The 27306-nt window shown below is 42.7% G+C and overlaps 2 protein-coding genes across 9 annotated transcripts in view; one reads left to right on the forward strand and one right to left on the reverse strand.

Annotated features, from left to right (window-relative positions):
* Nucleotides 1-14019, forward strand: part of zranb1b (zinc finger, RAN-binding domain containing 1b) — a 31874-nt gene extending 17855 nt beyond the window's left edge. For both annotated transcript variants that reach the window (XM_072437524.1, XM_072437523.1), the window contains exons 4-10: nucleotides 1770-1923; nucleotides 3265-3336; nucleotides 4293-4491; nucleotides 4875-4995; nucleotides 5793-5922; nucleotides 6861-7090; nucleotides 12475-14019. In XM_072437524.1, coding sequence (XP_072293625.1) covers nucleotides 1770-1923; nucleotides 3265-3336; nucleotides 4293-4491; nucleotides 4875-4995; nucleotides 5793-5922; nucleotides 6861-7090; nucleotides 12475-12693 — 1125 coding nt within the window. In that variant the 3' untranslated portion in view covers nucleotides 12694-14019. The remainder of the gene's footprint in view (nucleotides 1-1769; nucleotides 1924-3264; nucleotides 3337-4292; nucleotides 4492-4874; nucleotides 4996-5792; nucleotides 5923-6860; nucleotides 7091-12474) is intronic.
* A 1088-nt stretch (nucleotides 14020-15107) lies between these two features.
* The window catches only part of ctbp2a (C-terminal binding protein 2a), a 70149-nt gene continuing 57950 nt past the window's right edge, over nucleotides 15108-27306 (reverse strand). For 5 of the 7 annotated variants that reach the window (XM_072437576.1, XM_072437578.1, XM_072437575.1 and 2 more), the window contains 7 exons: nucleotides 22951-23095; nucleotides 21103-21309; nucleotides 20785-20999; nucleotides 18159-18289; nucleotides 17698-17825; nucleotides 17257-17380; nucleotides 15108-16320 (listed from right to left, as the gene is read on the reverse strand). In XM_072437576.1, coding sequence (XP_072293677.1) covers nucleotides 16134-16320; nucleotides 17257-17380; nucleotides 17698-17825; nucleotides 18159-18289; nucleotides 20785-20999; nucleotides 21103-21309; nucleotides 22951-23095 — 1137 coding nt within the window. In that variant the 3' untranslated portion in view covers nucleotides 15108-16133. Of the gene's footprint in view, nucleotides 16321-17022; nucleotides 17101-17256; nucleotides 17381-17697; nucleotides 17826-18158; nucleotides 18290-20784; nucleotides 21000-21102; nucleotides 21310-22950; nucleotides 23096-27306 lie in introns of all 7 variants that reach the window. The other 2 variants (XM_072437580.1, XM_072437574.1) reach the window with 1 other exon arrangement.

Raw genomic sequence — 27306 nt, forward strand, 5'->3', positions numbered from 1 at the left:
TTTAAAAACCATCAGAACCAATATAGACCATGATCTTTCGCTCCATTTCAGAGCAGGACCATTTCAAGCATTAAACAACAAGGAGCCGTGTGTGAAAACGGTTTAACGCCGAGTCTAAAACAACAGAATCAGAAAAGGTTTATTGCCATTGCCAATGAACAGAATTCACAAACATAGGAACTTGCTTTAGTGATTCGGTGCAACATACAACGATGACCAATAATAAAACAACATATGTAAAATCAAAAAGGGCATGCATTAAAGAAAAACTATTTGAATTTACTATAGTTACCGTTCATAAAACTATGAATCCCGGATGACCAGATGCTTCAAGCACTAAATTATGAGAATTAATAACAACAAACTCACACAGCAACCTTCCGGTGACCCCGTGAACATATTTTGTCACGTGGCACCGAAAGCTCCGAAAGCACAATTCCTTAAATCTTCTCGCGAAGGACCGAGGATTCTGAGGGACAGAGACCTCTGGTGACCATCCGGGATTCATAGAACCGTAGTTACGTTTTTAACTATCTTTCTAGTGCATCAAGCACTGGATGATTTGTAACAACAAAGTCACAAGGAATCCACGGGTCACTTAACAAAACACCCACCTCAACAAGATGAAGAATGGTGCTGGCGTAAGACCTCGTTGAGGGGATGGGAAACTGCCACATTCACCTTATAGAACCTGGAAAAGGTAGAGGGAGATGTCCAGGATGCTGCAGCACAGATGACATTCAGAGGAAGCCCATTCATGGCAGCCCAGGAGGTAGACAGTCCTCTCGTCCAATGATACCTGACACCAACAGGCAGTGGCCGCCCCCTGTGTGGTATAGGCACATATGATGGCCTCAACAACCCACTGGGCGAGGCGTTTTGCAGATAAAGCTCAACCTTTACGAGGGCCGGCGTTAACACACAAAAATATTTTCAGACTGTTGGACAACCACAGTGATTCGTATGTAAACTTCAAGAGCACGTACAGGGCAAAGGGACCCTGGAGCAGACAAGTTGGACTTTGCCTGAAGAGGCAAGGCAAGTCTATTAGTAGAGATCAAAACGTACACAAGACAATTCAAAGTGCTTCACACAACAGGGAAAAAATGCATTAAAATAAGACATGACCAGAGATGAGTGCAAAGAAAATCCTTTCAGTCATATGCACAGCTAAACATGACCAGAAGAGCACAATACCTTCGGAAAGAAGGAGGCATTAGGCCACAGTGTAACACTCAGACCATCAGTTTGCCATCTACAACAGGAATCGGTGATGGACAGAGCCTGTAATCCCCCCACACACTGACCTGAAGCCATAGCCAAGATAAATGCAGTTTGGAACGACAGCCATTTTTAGGTCCACTTGGTCAATAGGCTAAAACAGAGGGGTCCGCATAGCCTCCAGAACCAATGACGGGTCCCATGACGGGGCCACTGGCCGTGCAGGTGGACGGAGCCGCCTGGCACCCCTCAGAAAAAGGGAAACATTCCTGCCACTGCCCATAGTTGTACCGTTCACACTAACATGCCAGCAAGAGATCACAGCCACGTATACCTAAGAGATGACGGCAACAATCCCCAATTCACACAGAGTAGGATATAAAACCTGGTCCCAGACTGGATTCGCAGATTGAGAATGAGTCTTGGATGAGAGTTGAAACGTTTTGTTCTTACAATTTGTACTTTCAACACTAGACCCTCTTGTACCATTCAGAGCCCCGTCTGCTTTTTGTTGATGCATTTGTCTGTTGTGTGTGCTCTTCGTGCAGGTGTCCCAACAGGCAGCTAAGTGCATCCCAGCCATGGTGTGCCCCGAACTAACGGAGCAGATCCGTCGTGAAGTAGCAGCTTCTCTGCACCAGCGGAAGGGAGACTTCACCTGCTACTTCCTCACAGACCTGGTCACGTTCACGCTCCCCGCAGGTGGGTCAGGAGCAGTCACATGGTCCATAACGCATTTGGTGGACAAGTCACTATCCAGAGGTCATAAGTTCATCATAATAGGTCATAACTTAAGTTCATTGAGGTACTGCCAAAATTGCATTATCTAGTTAAAGCAATAATATGTAAGTCACCTACATGATTCCATATAAATAGAAAGTTAAAACCACACTTCGGAACATTCTCTATTCTCCTATTGGACTCTCAAAGACATCTGATCTTCATTGCTGTAAACAAAGACTAGCATGCTTTTATTTTAGTATATTTTAGCTAAAAAGTTACGTACTGAGGCTTTTGATTGTGAGTTGCATTAAAAAAAAATAGGACAAAATTAGATTCAGAATTGTAAAATATTTACACATTTTTAGAGATACTTGAATGCTCATATTTTATGGGTTTTCACAAATGTTTCATACCTGACTCATCACTGACAGTACATGGGATATCAGCTCAGATGATGTGTATTTAGCCAAGGCAAATTTATTTGGCGAGCACAATTCATACACAAGGCAATTCAAAGTGTGAAAATCAAAAAGACATGACAGAAATCACGAAACCTTCATTTCTATTCATTCAATTTAACAATTTACGGGTAATCACTTCAAATGTATTTTAGTCTTCTGGTACTAAATGACAGATTGCGCATAATATTGTCCATAATGGAGTCCATGGACTTAATAAAGCGATCACGTACAAAACAAAGTGAAGTAGTCCAAAGTGTTGTGTTCTCTCTCTCTGGACTTCATCTGAGTCGCCTGGTGCACCCGAGCCGGTCCCCTGGCCTGCCAAGTGTATGACAGAATGCTTGTTTTGTTTTGGTTACTGGCGCTGTATGAAATTGCCTGTTGTTCTGAGGCTGCGGGGAAATAACACTACATTTGTCTGTCTGCAACTGCCAGGAGACGGAGGCAACCCCTGGCTCTCTCTCTCTCTCTCCAAACTGCCCAGGACTAAACCAGATTAATTATTCTCATCACTTTGTGCTCACGGTCCAGGCAACGTTCTGTGGGATATAATTGCGCGTTGCTGGTGGCTAAAGCTGAGGATTTGTGTTATGTGGAGTATTCAGGACAATGCAGCCCTTGGCATCTGGCCACTATACAGAGGCATTCTGTTCAGTTCCACAAAGTCAATGCATTCATTTATTTTTGCTGAAGAATGAGCTACTGTTGACGAGAGCTCCGAGTGTGCTCAGAGAGCCACCGGCTATTGTGAGAATAACAAAAACACAGCCACAGCAGAATAATATTTCTACCGTGCCCTTTTGCCATTTTGTAATTATAAGTTAATAAAGCTGTTTTTTTGTGTTTCTTTTTCTTTCAGACATTGAAGATTTGCCTCCAGCTGTTCAGGAAAAGCTGTTTGATGAGGTTTTAGACAGAGACGTACAGAAAGGTAAGCGTTTAAGACGGATGCTTATTGGCTTTGATTGTAGATTGATTAAATAAGTCAATTCTAATATTGATCCAAGACGGCTTGATAAAAGAAAAAATGTTTGCTGACTTCCTGTTTAAAATGCAGTGCTGATTTCCACCTGCCGTTGCGACATTTCATAGTAACAAGCAAGAGAAAGTAGGGAAGGGAAAACAAATACAAGCTTAAACGTTAATTTTGCATAATGTGTCTCTTTTAAGTTTGTTGTTTTTTGAACCATTACAAAAAATATTACATAGACTAAAACAAACGCATTCATTTACGTCTGAAACCTCCAGTGTGTCTCCTCCGTGTGTCCAGAGTGCAGTAGTGGCAGTGTAGTGTTACTTGTACTTGGAGCTTGTCCGTGTGCCAGGCTCAGGACGTCTTTATCTCCTGCACTACTTTGCCTCTGCTCTAATCAGCCTAATTGAGTTTTCGGATTCATTAGATCGACACGCAATGACTTTCAGCTCACTTCTACACATCTGCACTCTTACATTGTAACATCGATGGCAACACTAGACTCTTACAACATTTATCTCACCAAACATTGTACTTAAGCAGGTTTAACACAAATGGAGTTCGAATAAATAAACACATCGCAGGCTTTGGTTCAGTTATTGTTGACATAAAAGAGGAATCGGGGTCTGTGTGTGAAAAATATTGGAAGCTATTTCTAGTCACATATGGAAGCGAGTCAGTCACCATCTCATAATACCTCGGGATGTGTGAGTAGTCCTGTCTGCTGAGGTGCTGCCCTTTGGAAGAGCTGACACTGACATGATTTATTAACACGGCTGTACAAAGGTGTGTGAAAGCCAGCCATCTCCAGTAGTCACGTTTTTTAATGTTGCTGTTTTGTCCCTGTACACGTCCAAACAAATGACACGTTTGTGCTATTCATGGTGTGAACAGACTATTCCTTCTGCCTGTAGAACTTGAAGAGGAGGCCCCCATCATAAACTGGTCCCTGGAGCTGGGCAGCCGCTTGGACAGTCGCCTGTACGCTCTGTGGAACCGCACGGCCGGGGACTGTCTGCTGGACTCTGTGCTCCAGGCCACGTGGGGCATCTACGACAAAGACTCGGTCCTGAGGAAGACCCTCCACGACAGCCTGCACGACTGCTCCCACTGGTCAGCTCCGCACACGCACACAGTCACACGCACACAGTCACACACAACACAGTCACACACAACACAGTCACACACAACACAGTCACACACAACACGCACACACTCACGCACACCACATGAAGGCACCCACAGAACATGCAGTTTTTTCCATGTCTGGGTTTAATGAACCGTGGAGTAAAAAGTGTGTGTTGAAATGCCCTCGTAGTACATTATAGGCTTCTGTGACTCATGTCTTTGTTTGAAATTGTGGGTTACTCAATGAGAAAACGACTATTTAGACATAATGAGACATAATTGCCATCCAGCTCAAACCACGAAGGCGACGTCGCGGAGGGGCAGATCGACCCAAGTCCCACGGTTCTAAATGTGTTGTTCCTGTGCAGGTTCTACACGCGCTGGAAGGAGTGGGAGTCGTGGTACTCCCAGAGCTTTGGCCTGCACTTTTCACTCAGAGAGGAGCAGTGGCAGGAGGACTGGGCCTTCATCCTGTCCCTGGCCAGTCAGGTGCGCGCTCCCGTACAATCTTCTCAACACTTTCCTTCTTCACACACTTGTAGATGGGATAAAAAAACAATATATACTAATCAAAATATCAAAGATGTACAATTCTGCTGAGTTTTCTCAAGGGACTTTCTAATAAAATAAAGGTTAAAGAAAATCAAATACACAATCACCACAAACATAGCTGTACTTTAAACATGTAAAATGCCAAATCCCAGTGTGTCTTTTCCACTTGGCGACACAAAAACATGACGCTACGATTTGCAAGTGGAACTAAGTAGCTCGTGTGTTGCCTCCAGCTGGAAAAAAGACATTTTGCTTTGTAGACAAATAAAAACCATCTCGCCACGTTGTTAAATTATCTGGGAAAAATGAGAAACAAACAAAAAACAACTGTTCCGATTAGTTCACCCGCTAAGTGCCATCTGTGCAGGAATAGTGTTCTTTTTGTTACAAACATAGTCGTGTACAGAGGGTCACAGGCCAGTGTCATGTGGTACAGTTGAGTTCACAGCAGGAGGTAAACGGTGTTGTGCGGATCCGGAAGCAGTTTGCAACGCATGTAAGACAAAAATCAGCTCCAAACCCCGACAACGCGCAAAGTAATAATATAAGAGTTCAAAGGGGCTAATGCTTTCACCACTGCATACTTAATGTGTCTTCTAAGTGCATCCTGTCTGTCATCAGCACTTCTCCTCTGCACAATGTGACCTCATAGAGCGGCCGTCCCAGAGTCTGTTGTTCCTTTCACGCGCTTTTCATCCATTTAACCCGTGTTTCTTCTGTCTGTTTCCTCGCAGCCGGGGTCCAGTTTGGAGCAGACCCACATATTTGTTCTTGCACATATACTTCGTAGGCCCATAATTGTCTACGGAGTGAAGTATTACAAAAGTTTCCGTGGTGAAACACTGGGGTACACCCGTTTTCAAGGTAGGTTTTTACATTTAGACTGTTTTGCTTTGCGCTCACACATCTTTTAAGTGCGATGCAGCGTCGGTGCCAAGAAAAACACTTTTCTTTGTGAAATATGTCCGCAGCTTACATGTGTCTGCGTTGCTGACATAGCGGACATAACTGCCGCTGTGAACTGTCCCTAATTGGTGTTTGCAGCATGCATTGGCCTAATGTGGTCATTCTAGACTGGAGAGATGCAAAAACACGCCGCTCCGCTCTCTCCGTGATGTAGAGTGCAGCGTAAACGCAACACGAACCCAAGTCCAGCCAACGGGAGAAGTCGAAGAACACTGGACCTTTTTATGAGCGGCAGTAAAAACAGTCTGGTTTCAATTGGGGCGAGCGGGAGTGGGGCGGGGCCACGTGACGGACGAGCAGCGCGGTTACTGTTGCCAAGAGCCCAGATGCAAAACATTACCCAGGGAGCTGATGTAAATGTGAAACGCAGAGAGGTGTGCAGGTGAAGGCGGACATGCACAATGGTTACTGGGACAGCTCCGCGTGGTTTATGTTACAGCGCTTTTATCTGCTATCAGCTTTGTCCATTGTGTCCTCCTGAAATGAGATACACAAGTGCTCTCCCGCCGGCTTTAATCTCTCTTAGTAGGCCACCGTGCAGACCTGCTTCTGTGTCTGAAGCCTGGCGGACCATATCAGGAAACACACATTCAGACGCAGTATTTTATGAACAAAAAGCATTTAGTAGAAGCTCCTTGCTGTGCTTCTAGTCCTTTCCTCCCTCAGAATGTGCAGACTTGATTGACACGTGAGGCGGGCTGCAACACTTTAGTTTATCTTATGTTGTCCAATATAGTGACCACATTTCAATAAGATTTATAAATGTGTGTTTAAGATGTCTCTCATTGTGCTAGTGTGATGAAAGTGTGACAGCAGGAGCCTCTGTCGTGTTGCAGGTGTGTACTTGCCCCTTTTATGGGAGCAGAGTTTCTGCTGGAAGAGCCCCATCGCTCTGGGCTACACGCGCGGCCACTTCTCGGCTCTGGTTGCCATGGAGAATGACGGCTTTGACAATCGAGGCGCAGGCGCCAACCTCAACACGGACGATGATGTGACTGTCACGTTTCTGCCGCTGGTGGATAGTGAGAGGAAGCTGCTGCACATCCACTTCCTCTCTGCGCAGGAAGTAAGTGCCACTCAGGGTTTATTGATTCTGAAGCTAGTTTTTCTTCTTTTTTACCTGTAATGTTTACCCACTTCTTTAGAATCATGTCAAGTGTAGAGTACAAGAGCGCGTAGAGTACACGAGCGCGTAGAGTACACGAGCGCGCGTAGAGTACACGAGCGCGCGTAGAGTACACGAGCGCGCGTAGAGTACACGAGCGCGCGTAGAGTACACGAGCGCGCGTAGAGTACACGAGCGCGTAGTCAGCCAATGGCGCATCCTGGGATTAAATATATCTGTATTTTATGTAAGAATAATCCCTGGAAGACGACTGGACTTTACAAAGGCGCATTAGGGCCACAAATAGATGAAGAAAAGGAAATAGAATGGCGTATATTAAAGTTTAAACACATTTATACACATTTTGCTAGAATTTTACCAATTTGTGAAAAAATAAACATGCCCGGAAAAACAATACTATAACATATTTGTATATCATCTATCATTGTGGATCCCACAGCCCAATGCAGCAAAGGCTTATGGGTAAAGGACACGCTCTCAGTTCATGTCACATTATTAGGCCTATTAATCTCGTAAGGCCGTGCGAAGCACGGCTGCAAAAGTGTGCACGTAGTGCGAAGCGCTCGCCCACTTCCAAACACTCACTAACGCACTCCTTCACTCATGCACGCCCTGTGCATACTAATTAGTAGTAGGAAAATGGAACATTACCGTTGTAAACGGGCGAAGCCCATGCAAAAGTGCGCACTAAACGAGCACTTTACATTGGGATGGCGACCGCGAAAGCACTCATTTGCACTCATTTGCACTCAATAGCTACTCAAGTAGCTCACGAATACGTTCCCCATCTATTGCATGTTCCGTGCATATAAGCATGTAATGCAAAAATTGAACATTATTACTGTATAGAGGGCCAAAAACACAAAGTGGGCGGAGCCCACTCAAAATTAAAGAAAGTACCCGTCAGTGACCAGGGACCCACACCATGAGGTAGGAAAGTGCGAGCGCTTTCCGAAAATGTATAGTTTATGAAATTTGAAAAATGGGAAACATTGTTTTCGCATCGGAATATTATTCTTTCTTTCTTTCTTCTTTCTTCTTCTCGGGACCAACCCCCCTATTTTTCACCCAGTGAACATTGACGAAAAGTCACAAAAATTTGCACACCTCTAAAAATCGTGCCTCTCTACATTCTGGCTATTTCCCTTTTCTAAAATAAAAAAAATTGGCGCGTCAGCGCCCCCAAATGTACCAAAAATGCATTGAGAGATAGGAAATGACCCAAAAAAAATCTGATCGTAGAATCATGAAATTTGGCGCAGAGGTAGATGGTGACAAGAGAAGTAAAAAATATTATGAAGGCAACGCCGTCCACCCAACCAAATGTCAGCCATATTGCTTCAAAAATGGCTAAGCAGGACTCGGGAGTTTTTACAAACGTCGTACTTTTCCGAACTCCTCCCAGGGCGTTGGCCCTAAAAAGCTGAAATTTGAGTGGGACATCAAAAGTTATTCAAATTAAATTGAAACCTGTCACGGTCTCTGTGCGGCGAAGCCGCAAACTGTAGCAAGAATTTCAGAAATCTCCCAAATTTAACATTTCTGCCGTTTGTGCAGATAAAGTCCCAATTGCGTCAAATTAGAATCAGTTGTTAAACTCTTTGCCCTAAACCTACTTGAAGTGAAATAAATTAATTTGGCGCCACAGCGCCCCCTACAGATTTTATATGGAGGTTAAATGTTTAGTTTTGCGAAATTTTATGAAATTTGACACACAACTCAATTTTGGCATCCTCATCAAAAAAGTCAATGAGACCCATGTCATAATTGTTATGGCTTTGCCGTAGCGATGACCAAAATCTCCCATGTTATTCCAATGGGGAAATCGCCAGAACATGTTTACACTTTAGACTTTCACCAACTCCTCCCAGGGCGTTAGCCCTATCAATGTGAAATTTGGTGAGACTCATCTTCAGGGGTGGACCATCAAAAGATATCCACATTTTTATTCAAAGAGTCACGGTGTCTGTGCGGCAAAGCCGCACATTTTGCCAAGAATTCAAAATAAAATTGCTTTTTGATGGTAAAACAAAGGGGAGAAGATGTGACAGCGTCACAGATTCAGCAGTAGGCGTAATAAAAGGACAATTGGGGCGCGTCAGCGCCCCCTCCTCTTGCGGCGTGGCGGCGGCGTGGCGAGGGCCGATCATTGCCGCTTGCGGCTATATTTATTATTATTATTGTAGCAGTGCAAGTGTAGGCCCGAGTGTAGGCCCAGGTGTAGGCCCAGGTGTAGGCCCAGGTGTAGGCCCGAGTGTAGGCCCGAGTGTAGGCCCGAGTGTAGGCCCAGGTGTAGGCCCAGGTGTAGGCCCGAGTGTAGGCCCAGGTGTAGGCCCAGGTGTAGGCCCGAGTGTAGGCCCAGGTGTAGGCCCAGGTGTAGGCCCTAGTGTAGGCCCGAGTGTAGGCCCGAGTGTAGGCCCGAGTGTAGGCCCAGGTGTAGGCCCAGGTGTAGGCCCAGGTGTAGGCCCAGGTGTAGGCCCAGGTGTAGGCCCAGGTGAAGGCCCAGGTGTAGGCCCAGGTGTAGGCCCAGGTGTAGGCCCGAGTGTAGGCCCAGGTGTAGGCCCGAGTGTAGGCCCAGGTGTAGGCCCAGGTGTAGGCCCAGGTGAAGGCCCGAGTGTAGGCCCAGGTGTAGGCCCAGGTGTAGGCCCAGGTGTAGGCCCGAGTGTAGGCCCTAGTGTAGGCCCAGGTGTAGGCCCAGGTGTAGGCCCTAGTGTAGGCCCAGGTGTAGGCCCAGGTGTAGGCCCAGGTGAAGGCCCGAGTGTAGGCCCAGGTGTAGGCCCAGGTGTAGGCCCTAGTGTAGGCCCAGGTGTAGGCCCAGGTGAAGGCCCGAGTGTAGGCCCAGGTGTAGGCCCAGGTGTAGATCCAGGTGTAGGCCCGAGTGTAGGCCCAGGTGTAGATCCAGGTGTAGGCCTGAGTGTAGGTCTTCCTCACAGCAGAGTCATAAACTATATACCTATAGTTTATACAAGGCAAAGGTCATTATTCCTCCTGTAAGTGACGTCCAAACAAACTTATTTTTATCCACTTATTATTTAACTCTTCTTCTACTAACTTTTCTGACAAAATTTGCATGTTTACACTCAAAACTATGCTGTCCTTTCCCCCTTCACCTTCGAGGCCGTAACACGCATTTGTAGCACTGCAATCGTCATAATTATAATAATGGTTATAACAGCTCTTCTTCTCTTCATATTTAGCCTTTGTACCAAATTTACCTGATTGTTTTTCAGTCAAAGCAGTATTTACTGTTAAATTGGTGAAAACATGTTTTTTTCTGTTGATAATTCACTTCAGAAATCCAATATCACAAATGTAATAGAAAACAATACAGCAGTGCTTTTGTTTTCCATCAAACGAGCCATTATGTTTGTGCCGTGTATTTTGGGAGCGTTTCATTTCTCATTCTGCAGTTTGCACCACTCGCTTCATCAGACAGTGGTTATTAAATCTGTTCCATTTCACGGGACTCTGCTCTCTTCTGAAATGGCCTTTTACAGATGCTTTCTGCTCGTGTGGAAGCAAATGGCAGTTTTCAGTTTGCAGATCGTGATGAAGTCACTTTCAGATGCTGCGGCAGCGTCGATCCATTCTGCAGTTTACACGAGCCAAACATGTTCTTAATGGCAAACGTTAAGCTCCATTATGAGCTCCATAATGATTAGAATGTACAGTTATACTACTTAAACTGCCTATGACGAGTTCAACTACTTATTTCACCAAAGCAGTTGATTTTATTTAATGATTTATTATTTATTTATTTTAACCTTTATTTAACCCTCTTTTCCAAGGGAGTTCTGAAAAGAGGCAGTAAAGTTTAGCACAGTCACAACACACAAATAAACACTATAAAATAAGTTAATAGGAAACAATTGCACATTATTGAGGAAGTCTCAAAATCTTAATATTTAAGCTTTTCCTTAAAAAAATAAGAATATATATTTAATTATTATTTATTTATTTCCTCATTGTAAATCATGTCATTACTCTAGGAAAGTCCATAACTGTTTCCTAGCAACCATGTTTTACACTTAGCCAAAACTCTCCTCACGTCACATAATAAATTAATAAATTAATAAACATATTCACTTTCGGCCCCCAGCGTTTGGACCCTCAGTGTGATGTCGTCATGTTTTGGTTCTTTGCTCAATTTCCTGTCATTTTCAAAATATTTTTCAACTTTTATTCTAAATTATAATTTATATTTACAACAGGTTTTATTCCGCCAAGTAAAGTGAGAAGTAGGAAATCATAAAAAACGCACTTCATATGCACTTTTAACTCAATATGTTAATCATAGCTTACTTCACTCTATCTATTATTATTCTTTTATTCAAATAACTTCAAATAATCTCAAATCCTTTACCGAAACGCAATTACAGCTCTACAAGTAGTACAATCAAACCGTATTATCAAAAGAAAACTCACACGGAGCCAAGTATGCGTGGAATGTGCTTCCAGAAAGATTAACTTTAGCGCTGAACAGAGAAGATAGACAATATTACTGAAACAACTCTGGGCAGTGAAAACACATTAAACCAGCGCAGTGTGCAGAGCAGAACTGACAGAATGAGCAGGAGTTACTGCAGTATTCATATTAGAAATGCACTCATAAACTACAGTCATTAAGATGTATTACATGGATACACACAGCATATCCACCTTTCAAGTACCATTTCTTTATATGGCTGAAATGTAGTGGAATGGAAATAAATCCACACACATCCGTGTTTTAAGTACTGTATTTTAGTAAAATGGTGCCATGGTGACATCCTGTCTGATTTCCCCCAAAAAAACATATAAATAATAAAAATGACTGGATATATTAAGTCAAACATTCAGTCACTTCCTTTGACCAATAATCAGTAGTTCTCAAAATGTCAAATACTTTTACATTTTTCTATTGATACTTCAGTACTTTTACTTCCTTTTCTTTGCCGCTGTATCTGTACTTTAACTTAAAGTCTATATGACAGCGTTTATGCTTTTCTATTTATGATGGTGTTTGGTGAGATAATTATAAATGATAATTTTACATCAGTCAAATTGCAGTTAGGGAAGAAACACTGCCAAAAATGTAAAGCCGAGGTGTTTTTATTTGCCAAATCATAATCTATTGCATGATTAAATGTACTTTGTTGCTTGTTTACCGTCTGGTTGCTAAGTAACCGTTGCGGCGTTACCTCTAATTGTGTCATATTTGCTGCCAGTGTCACACCAGGAATTACAAACGTCACCAAATTGCCAAATATTTCGCAAAATCTTAATCACAATCCTGTTCCCGTGGTGTTACCGGAGAGCGTCACTAACATGCGTTTCTGGTGCAGATGGGGAACGAGGAGCAACAGGAGAAGCTGCTGCGGGAGTGGCTGGACTGCTGCGTCACAGAGGGCGGGGTCCTGGTGGCCCTCCAGAAGAGCTCGCGGCGCCGGAACCACCCGCTGGTCACTCAGATGGTAGAGAAGTGGCTGGACGGGTACAGGCAGATCCGACCCTGCGCCTCTCTGTCCGACGGAGAGGAGGAGGAGGACGACGATGACGAGTGACGGGGGGAGACACTACAAAACTCACACCACAACAACAACAACATCCTCCCTGACCTTTTTTCTCGTTTCAGTTTCAACGTTCTGTTTTTGCTTTTCCCGACACGGGCAAACTGTGAAAGCCTCACTTCTTCTTGACAGAGGACTTTGCTATCTTTTTTTTTTTGGTTCCAAACACTTTACCACAAAGACTGACAAGAAGAAACTAATGAATGAGTTTACAAATGACCTACAAATGTAACGGAAAAAGGAAATCTCTATCTATAGATGTTAATGCATGTGGTTGTTTAAATAAAAAAACGTATAAGGAATTTATATACCAGCATCGATTCAAGTCTTTATAACAGTTCAACACGGGCACTGACTAAAGCACACTTCCAAATTTTGAGGTTTGTAAAAAGTTTTTCTTCTTTGGGATGGGCAGGGACAAAGCCAATATCACTAGGTGCGGCTCAGGACGCCCTCTAGAGGAACAGATGTGTATAATAATAATAGTAATAATGAGAAGAAATGACTTTAATCCTTATTAATAAGCACTGCACATTTATTAAAACATTTCTATATAAATATTGTTGCTTGAATTTAAGGTCATATAAAGGGAGATTGTTCCCTTTACAAGCTACTCTCACCCAGGTTCAGCACATTCTGATTTCATCTTCATATATTTATTGTTTGAGCTAATACCTTTTTTGATTTTCCTGTATACTTTTCTCCTTTAGTGGATTTGTTCTTTTACCCCTCATCGAATCCCAATGAAGACATTAAGTTGCACAGAAACATTGTTGCCGTGAGGAACGAACCATGACGTGACCATCAGTGAGAAGTTTACTTTCGTTGTTGCAGTACCTCAAAGTGGATCGCCTAAAAATCTGGTGCTTTGTTATTTTGGGCAGGCGAATGGGAGCGAGAAACACATGAAATATCCGTTATTTCTGATCTGCTAAACTCCTGGGTCTTTCATCTTCACGGTACACGTCCGCTCACCCTGTATGCGCCTGTCTCTTGTCTTTAAGTGCGATCATCTTTACGTTTAGAAGACTGCAACGTAAAAACCAAAGTGACAAAAAAGAAAAAAATTGTGTTACTTTACTTTTTGCCGTGAATGTTTGCATTTGTTTTTCTTGCCATTGTGTACTGTAACCTCTTGTGTTTGATCCGAGTCATACATGTTCGGAGCACCTGTATGTTGCTTTGTATTTATGCAATAGTTGCAGTTGTGACTATGATGGTTTGTGGATTTTGGCCTGACTTCACTATAAGAGTGTAACGCAAAGAACGGGCAAAACAAGGAAAAAATAAAGGAAAACCTTTTTGAATGTCCAACTAAAATGCCTCCTGTTCTGCTTTGTCATTTACTCATGTACTTATGTGTAGCCTGTACTTCTACTCAGGTACAGTACATTGTACTTGAAGCTCTTGTGGCACTTTCAGCCCCCTCTAGTGGTGTGTAGTTGCACATGTACCTTTTAACAATAATAAGCGTCATTAGTTGATTATAATAAAACCCCTTTAAATTTGAGAAAAGATATTACACCAAAAATAGATTACAATCTGCATTCAAACAATATAATGATCACGATTCATCATGATCTGAAACTAAATAAAACAAGTAAAAATGCATTATTTGGAGCAAAGATTTTTAGACTGACATTTATTTACTTTTAGTTGAAAGAAGTAATTCTGTTTTCTCTATAATTTCTGTGGCTTTGTTTCCTTCTGTGTGATCCACTGCTCTACTTCTATCACACGGTTGTGTTGGTGTGAACCATCGTCTGGAGACCAGTTGTATGACTAAACACTGCATATTGTGTAGCTCATAGACGCTTCTGCTCTTGTGCTCCCAAACAACTCATGGCCCTCGACATTTAGAGCACATCTAGAGCACACATCTAGAGCACACTACTGAAGGGCAGACTCTTGAGTAGTGTTGTCTGCAGGGAAGAGTATTTGAAGAGTGCGCACAATATCGTGCATTCTAACAAGCACAAACTAGTGAGAACTGCAGAGTGGAGCTACTGCCTCGTTGTCTAAACTAAACTACTAAAGCGTATCATTTTCTACAGCACAACAGGGGAACACAATCAAGACCAGACAAAAACAATAGGCCTAATTAAAGGCTATAAATGTACCACAATTTACTGCATAATGTGTGAATAAAACTTGAGTGTTCACACAGTGCCACTGCGACGCTTCCTTTACATATCTTCCATCTCTCCCTCACATATAGAAGTCATTAGTCCCGGGGCGCTCCGATAAATATTGACAGAAGTGATAAAACCTCTCCATCCAAGAGGTAAAAACTGAAGCCTGGAGGGAGAGACTTTCTCTTTGTTTGGATTTTGATCATGTAAAGCCTGGGATTATCCGCAGCCGGCGTCACACGTGAAACCGGCGAAAACGTTCCACAAAGCGGAGAGTTTAATGACCATGAGAACAGTATGTTTTATTCATCGTTTCCAGCTGCACTGTATGCTATGTTCACCTTGTACAAGAAACAAATACAACACTCACACTAAAAACCAAACGATCTGATAGCAGCCTTCTCTCGCTAACGTTTCGGAGCTAAAGGGATGTTAATGTTTACACGTATGCGCTGCCACGGCGGCCATTGTGGGGCAAGAGCCGTGGCTGGATTCCATTAAAGCAGAAAACAAAGGAGGAACCTAGAAGGAGAAGGGCGCCTCACGCAAGACTATGATTATAAGAACATTTAACAAGGCAATACAAATCTAACAGGAGCGAAAACCTCGAACATCAAAAAACCCACATTTGATATATAAAAAAATAACCACAATAAGGAAAGGAGATGACGTTAAGAGTTCTTCTGCAGTAAAGGGGAGCCACATTTTTTTCCTGAGAATTTTTTGTGGTTGGCAAGTTGGCGAGACAATTATGGGTAATTGAAAAAAGCAAAAATTTGGAACTGGGATTTTATATTCTGGGGGGCGGGGCCAAACTGTTTGTATTTCCCCTTTAAACGTCTCTACATTCCGGGGACTCCAGCCGCTATGACATTTCGGATATTTTCTGACAGTTCTTGCACACGAAACTTAAGATTAATTAATTTTCTTACACTGAAAAACAAAACAAAAAGACAGATATAATTCACATAAACAATAGAATGTAAAAAAACAAGACATGGAAGAGAGGGGTGGAAGAGGAATCGTCTTTGAAACTGAAGTTCGGTCTTGCAAGTTTGTCCCAAGAACCTCCATCGAAACACCCACGGAAAGGAAAGCTAAATAAATGGGAAAAAACAGAGAGTTGTCGGCCAAGTCCTCGTCTGAAGTGTCCAGCACCACTGTCCTCACTCTCTGGCGTCTGCTGGTCACTTTCGAGATGGCGGCGGTGTTCGTTTCTGGAAATGTCACTGTTGTTTCGGTTTGCGTCCAGGCCTTCCGTCCTTCCTTCCTTCAATCCTTCGTTTCCTTTCCTTCCCCGGCTCACGGCTCGGTCATGTGCTCTCTCATCGGGTCGCCGTGTTTGGAGGCCTGGTGAGGGGAGGGGGCCTGGGACGGGTGAGGGCCGGGGGGTAAAGGGTGAGCGCTGATGGGCACTCCCCCCGGCACCAGGCCCTCCATAGGACCGGGGATACCACCAGGGGCCACGCCCATCACGCCCGGGGGGAACCTGAAAGAACGCCAGAGATTTAGACGCAACGTTTCCGCCTTCGCTAAAGCTTGTGCACAGTTAGTTTAGAGAATGTAATGGTTTGGTTAATTTAGAGGAAGAATACTTTATCATCACCAAGTTAGTGACTAGTAAAGCTTAGTTAGTCCAGACTGTTTTTTTGACAGTATTCTTTGCCAGAACGGTCCAGAATAAGTAATAAATGAACATGTTATTGCACTGTTTAAATGAGGGAGTGTCATCTCTGCCGTGTACTAACGTGTCACGCTTAGGGGCGGGGCCATACTGACGTTTAAGACGATATTATGTCACTCCAACAGAAATGTGTTAAAACATGCGGCGGTTGAGGTTTAATTATTCGACAAATGTGAAACGTCTGTCAATGAATGTCAAAATTGCAGAAATATCACCTTATACCCTTATTTGAACCCTTTTCCCCCCCTTTTTTTTTCGACATTCTACTTTCAAAACATGATCTAAATGTTGCTATATTGCCCATCTCTAATCACGGCTAGGATGACAGAGTTCAGGACTCACAATGGTACAACAGCGGCCAATCACTAAAGAGGGTGTGGTTGTGTGCGCGGGCTGTGGGGGCGGGACACGTCACACTCGGGCGTCACTAGGGTCACTACAGGTGAGGTACACAGTGGTTTGGATGGGTGTTACTTCTGTTACTGAGGTCCAGCAGTTTTCATTTACCTTGTTGAGATTTAGGTATATAATTTGTCCTGCATTCCCCCGGTTGCTATGGTCTGTACCATGGTTTGGTTGACTCGGCTGTGTGAGAGAAGCAGGGGGGGGGGCATTAAGTGTGAGAATGGGATCACGTCATTTTGGAATAGGAGCTCCATCATTCTGAACACTGTGACAATCATGAGTCTACCCTCGCCCTTTAACAGAGTCAAACACACACGTGACATGAGCTGCACCGACCTGTAGGCGGCGCCGTTGATCTCTGGGTGGACCTGTGGCGGCGGCTGCTCCATCATCCCCCAGGGGGCAGAGGTCACAAAGAACTCCTTGTTGACGCAGTTTCGCAGACTGTCAGGAATGCGGCCTGTGGCACAAGCGGGCAACGTTCAGCCAGCAGGAAACGACATCTGTTTAACTTAAGAAACCGTGCACTTTGGACTTCAAAATACATTTTATTAGATCAGGCTTTAATTATTCATTCTCCCTTCTCAAACTACTCACCAATCATACACTCAACAGCCGAATATTGGCAGGGTTGAGGTCCTCTCCTCTTACACAACAGTGAGGCCCGTTATAATGGACCTTGGTGAGTAGTTTGTGCTTTATAAGCGCTCTGTCCAGCTGTGCTCTTTGCTGCCCCCTGCTGTCTGGACTGTGCAGCTCTGCAGAGGTGAGACTCACCTGTGATGGCTCGGCGGATCTCTGTGGCTGCAGCCTCCCTCATCTCCAGTGAGGCCTGTTCACTGTACCAGGCCGTGTGCGGAGTGCAGATCAGGTTAGGGGCGTCTTTTAGGGGGCCTTGGGAAAAACTGACACAACACAAACAGGAGCAGGAAGAGAAAGAGATTTAAATACATTTATTCAACGCATGCATTAGAGTGAACAATGTGTAGATAGTACAGTATGTTGTAACAGTTCAGACTGTGCACAGAACTGTGGTTCTTTAAACAAGGAATTGGCCAATTTCCTCCATTAATAACACAAAATCGACAATAAATACTTTTGGCCACTGTTCTGAAGGATTTCTCTCACTGCCTTTTGCGTCGTCTCCTCATCTACAAACTAATTTCAGTTGCATTCAACAAACTAAAACAAAGTATTGACAGAGGCTGTTTGAGAATAACTGTTGTGGGAAGAATCACCTGAAGGGCTCTGACTCGTGCACGTCCAAAGCCGCTCCACGTATCCTGCCTTCTTTCAGAGCCTGAGCCAGAGCCTTCTCATCCACCAAACCCCCTCGGGCGGAGTTGACGAGGAAAGCCCCCTGACGCATCTGCAAAACAAACAATACTTACAAACAAATGTCTACATTCACAGGCGCTGCCTTCTGAGTGGGAGGATGTTAAACATTAGAAAAAGGAACAATGGGCAGTCAAACATGATCTGACAAAGTGGCGTTCATCCTCGGCTGAGCCTCAGTGGACTGTGCACTTGTTCACAATGTTACAACTCAACTTAACATCTCACTTTAATAATTGATGGGTTAATTACTTGGGAATATCGGAGAATACATATTTGAAGAGCTCTAGAGATTTTAATTATTAAACAGTGCTATTTCACACTGCAATTCACACCGTGGCCAGAAGATGGCACTACTAACCATCAGAAAAGGCCTGTCCCATTTCTCCCTGTAATGCATTTCTACACCATGTACTCTATTTATAAAAACAACACCCAGGGGAGGAGTCCACACTCGCTCATCTCTTAAAAAATATTCTAGAGGTTGTTAGTTCATACTTTTAGCCACGCATTTAGCAGCGTGCAATCTGTTGTGTGCAGCTCTGTGCAGCTCTGTGCTACGTTTGGCAGAAACACAAGGATGTGATTGAAAGCCTCCCACCAGGAAGTCAGTCTTCAAAGTGTGCAGCCCGGTGAACTTGTGACTCTTGGTGCTGTCGAGTGTGGCAGACCTGTCACAGGCAGCTTAGCGGCTGACACCGCGAGCGAGCAGCCTGGTTAACTGGCACAGAGGCGCGCCTGGCAGCACATGACTCTTGGCTTCACTGTGGCGTTTCTTGGCTGCCAGGCTCACTCACTCTTCACTGGCACAGATACAATAGGTGTGGTCGGGGCTTTGAGCGTTCTCACATAGATCATGCTCCCTGACACGGAGAAGGAGGATGGGAGAATACAGGCAATTACACTTTGTGCTGTGGGAGGAGCTGTGGGAGGAGCTGTGGGAGGAGCTGTGGGAGGAGCTGTGGGAGGAGCTGTGGGAGGGGCTCAGCAGCTTCACATGTTCACAAACTGTAAAACTAAAAACTATAAAGACTGAAATTGTGCTTAGAAGAGTATTTGAGTTTGTTGAGAAGTGCTGCATTAATCGTATGTATTGTATAAGTATTGTATGTATGTATTTATTATGATGATGATTATTATTAATGCCTGGTTTCTCTGCCTAACCAAACATAACAACACAGTTGTATTTCATCAGCTTTTAATTGTGTTTCCAAGGAGAAATATTTTATTCATTTAACACTATGTAAAATGTATGGTGGGGGTTGCAGCATTGGCTTGTCTCCATGGAGATGTTATTGCTTTGCCTGCATGTTCCACAATATGGAATTAAACTTCTATGGTGCAGTGATTCAATTACAGGTGTTTTATTGCTAAAACAACACCTTGAAAAACAAATGATTACGAAAATGAGCTCAAATCAGCTCATGTTGATTCATATGCATCGTCTCTTTTCTAATAAACTGATAAATAATAATAAGATTTAAAAAAGACTAAATCCATGAGCAGTCCTTCTTTCACAACAAAACAAGGCACATCTGAATCCCGGTTTAGTGCTTCTCTTTCTAACTAAATGCAGTCTTTGTTCATTTAACCTTGGATAAATCCTGGTGCAGATTCAGAAGCAGATGTAACACTGATTATGTCCCTCAGCAGCAGCGCAGCCCGACACAGAACGAGCTGAGCATTCGTCGCGCCTTGACCATTAAAATGTTGCTGTCATTTACTGTCTCTACATTTCTGTACATTCTTCTGCCGTTACTTCCATCCAAGTCCACTTAAAAGGCGCTGATGGCATCCAACCCTGAAAGGATACAGTGAAAGAATGCTAGAGCGCTGCCAAGGAAGTCCACTCTTGTTAAAGCCACGGCAAAGCAGACTTTAAAGAAGAAAAAACATGAAATATCGTCTGTATTCTTTGTCTTTTGATTGAGGGCAGTTTCCAGGACCTTATATACTACTGGGACCACTTATAAAAGCCAAAACAACAGTTAAATTAGTTTAGCAGTTAAATGACTGCCTGAGCGTGCTCCTCTTCTACAGTGATAAAAAGTACTCCCAAAACAGAGATTTGACTTTGTGTGTTCTGTGTCATAAATGAGTGCAATGGATGACAGTGTCCACAAGATAATAGCATCATCTAAATTTAGAAAACGACCACAAAATGTATTAAATGTTTCATTACTTTTTACTCCTCACAAACGTTTTAATTTTATGTAATTTGTGTTAGTTTTCATATGTTCAATTTAGATAAAAACCTTTATGTAATTAAAACAAAAAGTTTTACAAAATTATGTTAAAAGAAGAGGATTTTAATTGATTGATTAATTAATGTATTATTTTTGAGCCGAGACAGATATCAAAACTTTGGCTTGCTGCTGTGGCCCATAACCAATATTTACCGTTGTTCAAAAAGTCAAGCCTGATGTTGTGAGGACAAACGACTCAACACATTCCGATACAGGAAGTGATATATCTCCCTCCCTAAAGTGAGTAAAGGTCCACTGTGAGGGCCAGTGTGGGCGTGGTCACCTGTTTGATGGTGAAGTCGTTGATGAGGTGGTGATTGTGCTCGTTCAGGTTACAGTGCAGAGACACACAGTCGCTCTGGTACAGCAGGTCCTGCAGAGTGTAGACCCTCTGCACGCCCAGGGAGCGCTCCAGCCCGTCCTGCAGGTACGGGTCATAGAAGATCACACTGAAGCCAAAGGCCTTGGCCCGGATGGCCACAGCCTGCCCTGTGCGACCTGAGCCACCAAACACATGCGAGGATCAAACATGAGCAAACAAAAACAAGGTTTATTTTGTATTATTATTTATTTTTTTTGGTTTTCTTCAAACACTACATACCAAATCCAATGAGGCCGAGTGTTTCCCCTCTGATCCTGGCGGCCCCTGACGCCACCTCTCGGATCTGCTCCACGCTCTGGACCCGCGTGCCCTCCCGGAGAGCCTGGTACAGCCACGTGTTTCGTCGGTACAGGTTGAGGATGTGACATAGTGTTGAGTCTGCCGTCTCTTCTACAGCGGCTGAAGGGATGTTACACACGGCAATACCTGCAGGAGGTCACGTGACCTGGTTAATGACGGCATACACGGAACTATAGGATACAGAAGAACTATAGGATACAGAAGAACTATAGGATACAGAAGAACTATAGGATACAACTATAGGATACAGTAGAACTATAGGATACAGAAGAACTATAGGATACAGAAGAACTATAGGATACAGAAGAACTATAGGATACAGTAGAACTATAGGATAAGAGATCAGGAAGTCACCAAGTTGGGATGTCACAAACCACAATATAAAATTTTAGTGTTACAATTATTGTGAGAAAAAAACAACACAATTTAACGAGTATCTGCCATTACTGAGACCATGAATCCGACTCAGAAAGAGGTTTAATAGAACTGTCAGTGAACAATATTCATTGCTTTACAACAATGAATAAAAATAGTGGCAAAAGCATTGTCTCATAGTAGTTACTTTTCCTTAAGTTTGTGACAAGCTTTACAAAATGTTACTTTCTAAACGACAAACACTTAATTTTGCTTCTAAATTGTCACAATTGTAAACATTTGATTAAATATTATTAATTATTAAATATATTGTGGGCTGAATGACCTGGTCCCAAACATAAAATGCATTGTTTTGTTACAGTGACACGGTAAAGAGAAAACTACAATCCCCATCATGCTTTGCTCTGTTTAAATGGGCTCTACATCAGGAAATGATTATGCATTCATGTCATGGATCTATTATATAATCACATGCTCCTCAGCGACTCAGGTTTGCCTTCATGAGTTTTTAATCTTGGAAAGTCTGAGTTTTGATGTGCTCAGTAATAAAAAACGCTCTTTTAACAGAAATGACCAGTAAGCTTGTTGTTGTTGGTTTTGTCCAGAGCTGCACGTTAGCTAGTTATTTGTATTGGAAAACGTCCTACTGTTTTTACTTAAGCTAGCTAACGTTACATCTGAATTAAACAGTAGTGCCAGGGTTTTTTGCAGACAGTAAAACCTTAATGTAATGTTTAGTCAAAGAGCTCAAATGTCAAAGATAAACGTCTTCACACAGCAAGCGGCGCAGTTAACGCAGCATTAAATCAATATATACTGAATTATTATCATTATCATCTTAATTTCACAATAACACCCACACTAAACATAATAACAGTGTTATAGTACAGGGTATTAACATGCATTGTGAGGTTCAGTTATGGCTACATCCCTTTAATAAGAGAGAACGAGCCAATTAAGGAGCTAATTAAACCCATGTCTCTGTGTACGTCTACATGTATGCACACAAATAATTAGAATATCAGAGTTACTCCCACTCTCACGGCAAAACATATGTGGAAAGGGGGGCAGCGGAGGAAGTGGAGGCAGTGGAGCGGCTCATAAGAGTGTGGGCATCTGTTGTGCGCACTCATAAGACATTCTGTTTCACTAAATGTAATATTTCCCATTACATATGTTGTTTGTGATCAGAGTCAAGGGCCTGGCGCGTGTCCAGAGGTGCAAAATCTTCATAAATAATGTTTTTTGTTGTTTAATTTATCATGTTTGGCGTCTGATAGTGGCCCAGCTAACCGTATGGGGATTTACCGCAGCATGTTTGTTTAAAAGCAAATGATTTCGGAGCCTTCAGAAGGTTTTTTTACAGGCATTTTCTGCCTGGAGGCGTCTTACCGAGGTCCCCGGCGGCTTTGATGTCGATGTTGTCGTAGCCGCTGCCGATGCGGATGATGATGCGCAGGGCCTTGAACTTCTCCAGGTCTTCTCTGGTCAGGGTGATTGTGTGGTACATCATGGCTCCCACCGCCTCGTTCAGCACCTGCAACAAAACATGAGCCGGTCATTAGACGCAACGAGAATCACAACTTGTTATTCAGGAATAGAGCAAAGTAGAATTGATTTGTGGCTGCTGATCAATACAGCTGTAAAAAAAAGAAAATGGCTCTCTGAACTTTGGACATTTCATGTTGTATGAAGGTTGTTTTATGCTTGACGGGTGAGAGGCGAGGGGCTGCGAGGGGCCACGAAGGGCCGCGAAGGGCTGCGAGGGGCCGCGAGGGGCTGCGAGGGGCCGCGAGGGGGGCCGCGAGGGGGGCCGCGAGGGGCTGCGAGGGGCTGCGTGGTGAAATGTAGTCATTTTTACTGCTGCGCCCCCTTGCACGCTGTCCGCGTCAAGGAAAAAAAACCGCATGAAACCCACATGAAACCCGCACGAAACCCACATGAAACCTGCATGAAGCCTGCATAAAACCTGCATAAAACCCGCATGAAACCCACATGAAACCCGCATGAAGCCTGCATAAAACCTGCATAAAACCCGCATAAAACCCACATGAAACCCACATGAAACCCGCATGAAGCCTGCATAAAACCTGCATAAAACCCGCATGAAACCCACATGAAACCCGCATGAAGCCTGCATAAAACCTGCATAAAACCCGCATAAAACCCACATGAAACCCACATGAAACCCGCATGAAGCCTGCATAAAACCTGCATAAAACCCGCATAAAACCCACATGAAACCCACATGAAACCCACATGAAGCCTGCATAAAACCCACATAAAACCTGCATAAAACCCGCACGAAACCCGCATGAAACCCACATGAAACCCACATGAAACCCGCGCAGACCCGCTGCCCTTCCATGCGGAATTCACATGTGGGAATTATAATCCAAGCTTTAGTTTGTCAGGAAAATGCCTCAAAGCTTTAGTATTTTTTTGTAGAAGGAAAAAAAAAAACAGCAGAGGGCATTTAATTGTCTAAAATAAGAATAGTATCTAGCTCTACGCTTTGATGGCGGTACAGTACATTACAACCTGGTTACAGGAGGCTATGTTTTTTTTTTTCTGGGCACTTATTATTGAACTATGACATACTGTTCTGTGAAAACCACAATATTGATCCAACACAACTTAATAATAGAAAAAGGTCCATTGGATTGTAATTTACATGCATTTTTGAAAAGTGGCTGCACAACATTTTAGAGCCCCATGTGTATCATTCTGCATCTTAATTTATCAAATATAAGTCAGGGATGTGGGCGGGGACAGGAGTGTACAACTTTGATAAAGACAAATAATTAATAACACTGGATTTAGCCTAACATGTCCCCTTTAAAAAGTACAAGTATTTTTATAATTTGTGTAACATTTGTTTCTGTTAGACCTGCAACATGTATAATAGTGACATGGACCCCAAATCAAATGTTTATCATTCTGAAACCTGAGAGAACACTGAAGAAACTACAGTATTTGTCCACCCCACCTTTAAATGCAAGTTGTTATATCAGTTGCACTCTTGATAAATAGTTGCGACTCGCGCCTACTTAAAATACTTGTGTGTGACCGTTTTGTTTGAGGTTGCTGTGTTTATAGACGCTATTCTTCATCTAAATGCAAATGGCTGGTTTATATGAGTGCTGTAAAGTAAGGCTTGTCCCAGTGTCGTGATAATGAGAGGCTGAAGCTGCTTTGTGTCAGAGAACAGAGAGCCAGGAGCAGCTGGGCACCAACAGGTTCAAATCCACCGCCTGCAAGCGGAATTAAGCTAACCCAGCTGCATTAGCATAGCCATCAATTTGTCCCCACTGTTTTATCGGCCCTGGTGGAAGTCTGAGAGAGAGGTGAAGGTTAAAGCCCGTCTCTTTGTGCGTGCATCTCAGATCACGAGTCACAGTCGTACAATAAACACTAGTGAACGTGTGTATTATTTGAACTATTTATTTATTTACTATTTAATCTTGTTCCACAATCATCATTGAGCTATAACATCACCGTGGAGACAAACAAGTGATGAACCCTCCACTAGAAAAGTTACATAAAACACCTTTAAAGGAGACATATTATGATTTTTTTAGTTAATTAGTATTGAACTATAACATAAGTAGATCATCATTTTACATGTATTCATTGTGAACCACGATATATAATAACCTAAAACGGCGCAACAATAGAAACAGGTCCATTTACTGTGTTCATTATCTGTGGCCGAATACCTGAAGAGGGGGGAGGGGCTTTATTATTTATGTGTGAAAAGCCCCGCCTTTCCACAACGAGCAGCAGATGGTCATTTCTATGGTTTTATTTTTGAAAATTTGATATGTGGCATTTTAGAACTCTACATGTATCACATATTCATTTTAAAATAATCACAACTGAGTACAGGGATGTGGGCGGGGATAGGGGGTAGGTAAAAACAGGAATTTCTGAGCACTCAAGCAGACAATCATAAATCAAGCAAAATACAACTGTTGAGTGGGATAATGATGAGGAAACATTGTTAAAACCCTTAAGAAAATGATCATAAAGCTGGTCTGTAGTTTGAGACGCACAGTAGGAAAAGGCTGAATTGTCAAACGTGTATGTAATGGTCAAATTTCTACCTTTTCATTGAAAACTGACACGAGTAGTATCATTTGTTCATTTTTCCACAACAGAAGAGTAATCACTTTTCAAATGCCTTAACCTTTACTGGACATTTTGAAAAGCTGTCAAATGTACACAAGATCTAACAAATAGTTGCATTGCATCCCAATTCAACCAAAACAGAGCTTTGAGAGAGAAAAAGCACATTCTATCCCATGTTATTGTTCCGCAGTGCTTTCTTTGGTCTTGTTTGCTTTTATCGCTGCCTATTGTTGCTTTATGTGCACAGACATCTATCTATCAGGCCATTCTTTCCTGTGAGAAAACACCTTTCAATGTGCCAGGCTTTTTGTGACAAAGTATGGCATCAGCCTCCAGTTCATCCTGTCATAACTTACTAGTTTGTGTTGATGTGTGATGTGCTTCACTTGTCACTTCTCTTAGTGTTATTTGAGGCACTAATGCAGCATTGCAAAGACTGAAATTGAACTGTTCTTTTGCTGGGACCACAATGTAATAGCTCTTTTTTTCTGTTGCAGCAGATTCCTGTGTTTTCTTTGTGCTAAAATTCGGACACTTGACTGAACAATGGTGCACTCTTCACTCGAAACAGACTAAACCTGAAGGTACCGTTCCTTTAGTCTTCCAAGGACACACACTCTGGTCTGAACCGTGAGGTAACACTCCTCACAGCACTCAGCGACACACTGCACCCCTTTATTCCATTTCTTTGTGCAGAATTATGAGTTTGAACAGGCCTTTTTAGCTTGGGCTGGAGCAGAGTAACTGCTGCATTCATCTCATGTTGTGGGATGTAATTTAAAAGTTAAACAGACTTTTGAAGCCGACAAAGAGGAATAATGTGAGCAATTTATTGAAGTGTTTGAAAAGGAAAATGTTCTAATGGAATGTGACTGTTGAATGAATAAATGTTTTGCAGGCTAATGTACAATCCTTTAATACAATTAAACCAAATTATTATTATTATTTATGAATACAAAACAGCGCTGCACAATATGAGAAGTAAAAAAGCTATATTTGATAGACTATTTATTGACTGGTAATGTTACTGCCATATTGATTAGGTAAATTAATTTAAACTAAATGGCAAGGATGTCACAATGGCACATTTTAGAATTATGATCACAATTTAATGATTACAACTGTTGGCACAGCTTTCTTTCAAGTCTAACTTTATTATATCAAACATTCTGAATGAAAAAACAACAATATTGTCACATAATGTATTGTCAAATAAAAAGTCATAGTAAGTAACATGTTGTTGGACTTCTTTAAAATTCAAACTACATTACTCACCTACGATTCTCAGGTTGTTGTTTTTTAGATCTTCACTATTTTTCTGTTTTTGTTTTGCTTATCTTAATCTCTGTAAGGAAACAAAACACTGCTAAATAATAAACCTTAGCCGTGCCATCAATATTTTATGATTATTGCACCAGCTAACACTGCAATAACGACAGATTTGCAATGTATTGTGACATCCTAATGAACTAATGATACTGTGATACATTTACTGCTGAGCGACCACGTACGTACAAGTAACATTTTATTATCCACTGGACCGTTTACATTTTCTAAACTATGTCGTCTGTTTATCTTCAAACTGACGTGTTAATTGCACTCTTCATGAGCAAATGT

Source organism: Eucyclogobius newberryi, unplaced genomic scaffold (assembly GCF_026437365.1).
Source record: "Eucyclogobius newberryi isolate DKJ021-1_F unplaced genomic scaffold, fEucNew1.0.hap1 SCAF_8, whole genome shotgun sequence".
In the NCBI taxonomy this organism is placed as follows: Eukaryota; Metazoa; Chordata; class Actinopteri; order Gobiiformes; family Gobiidae; genus Eucyclogobius; species Eucyclogobius newberryi.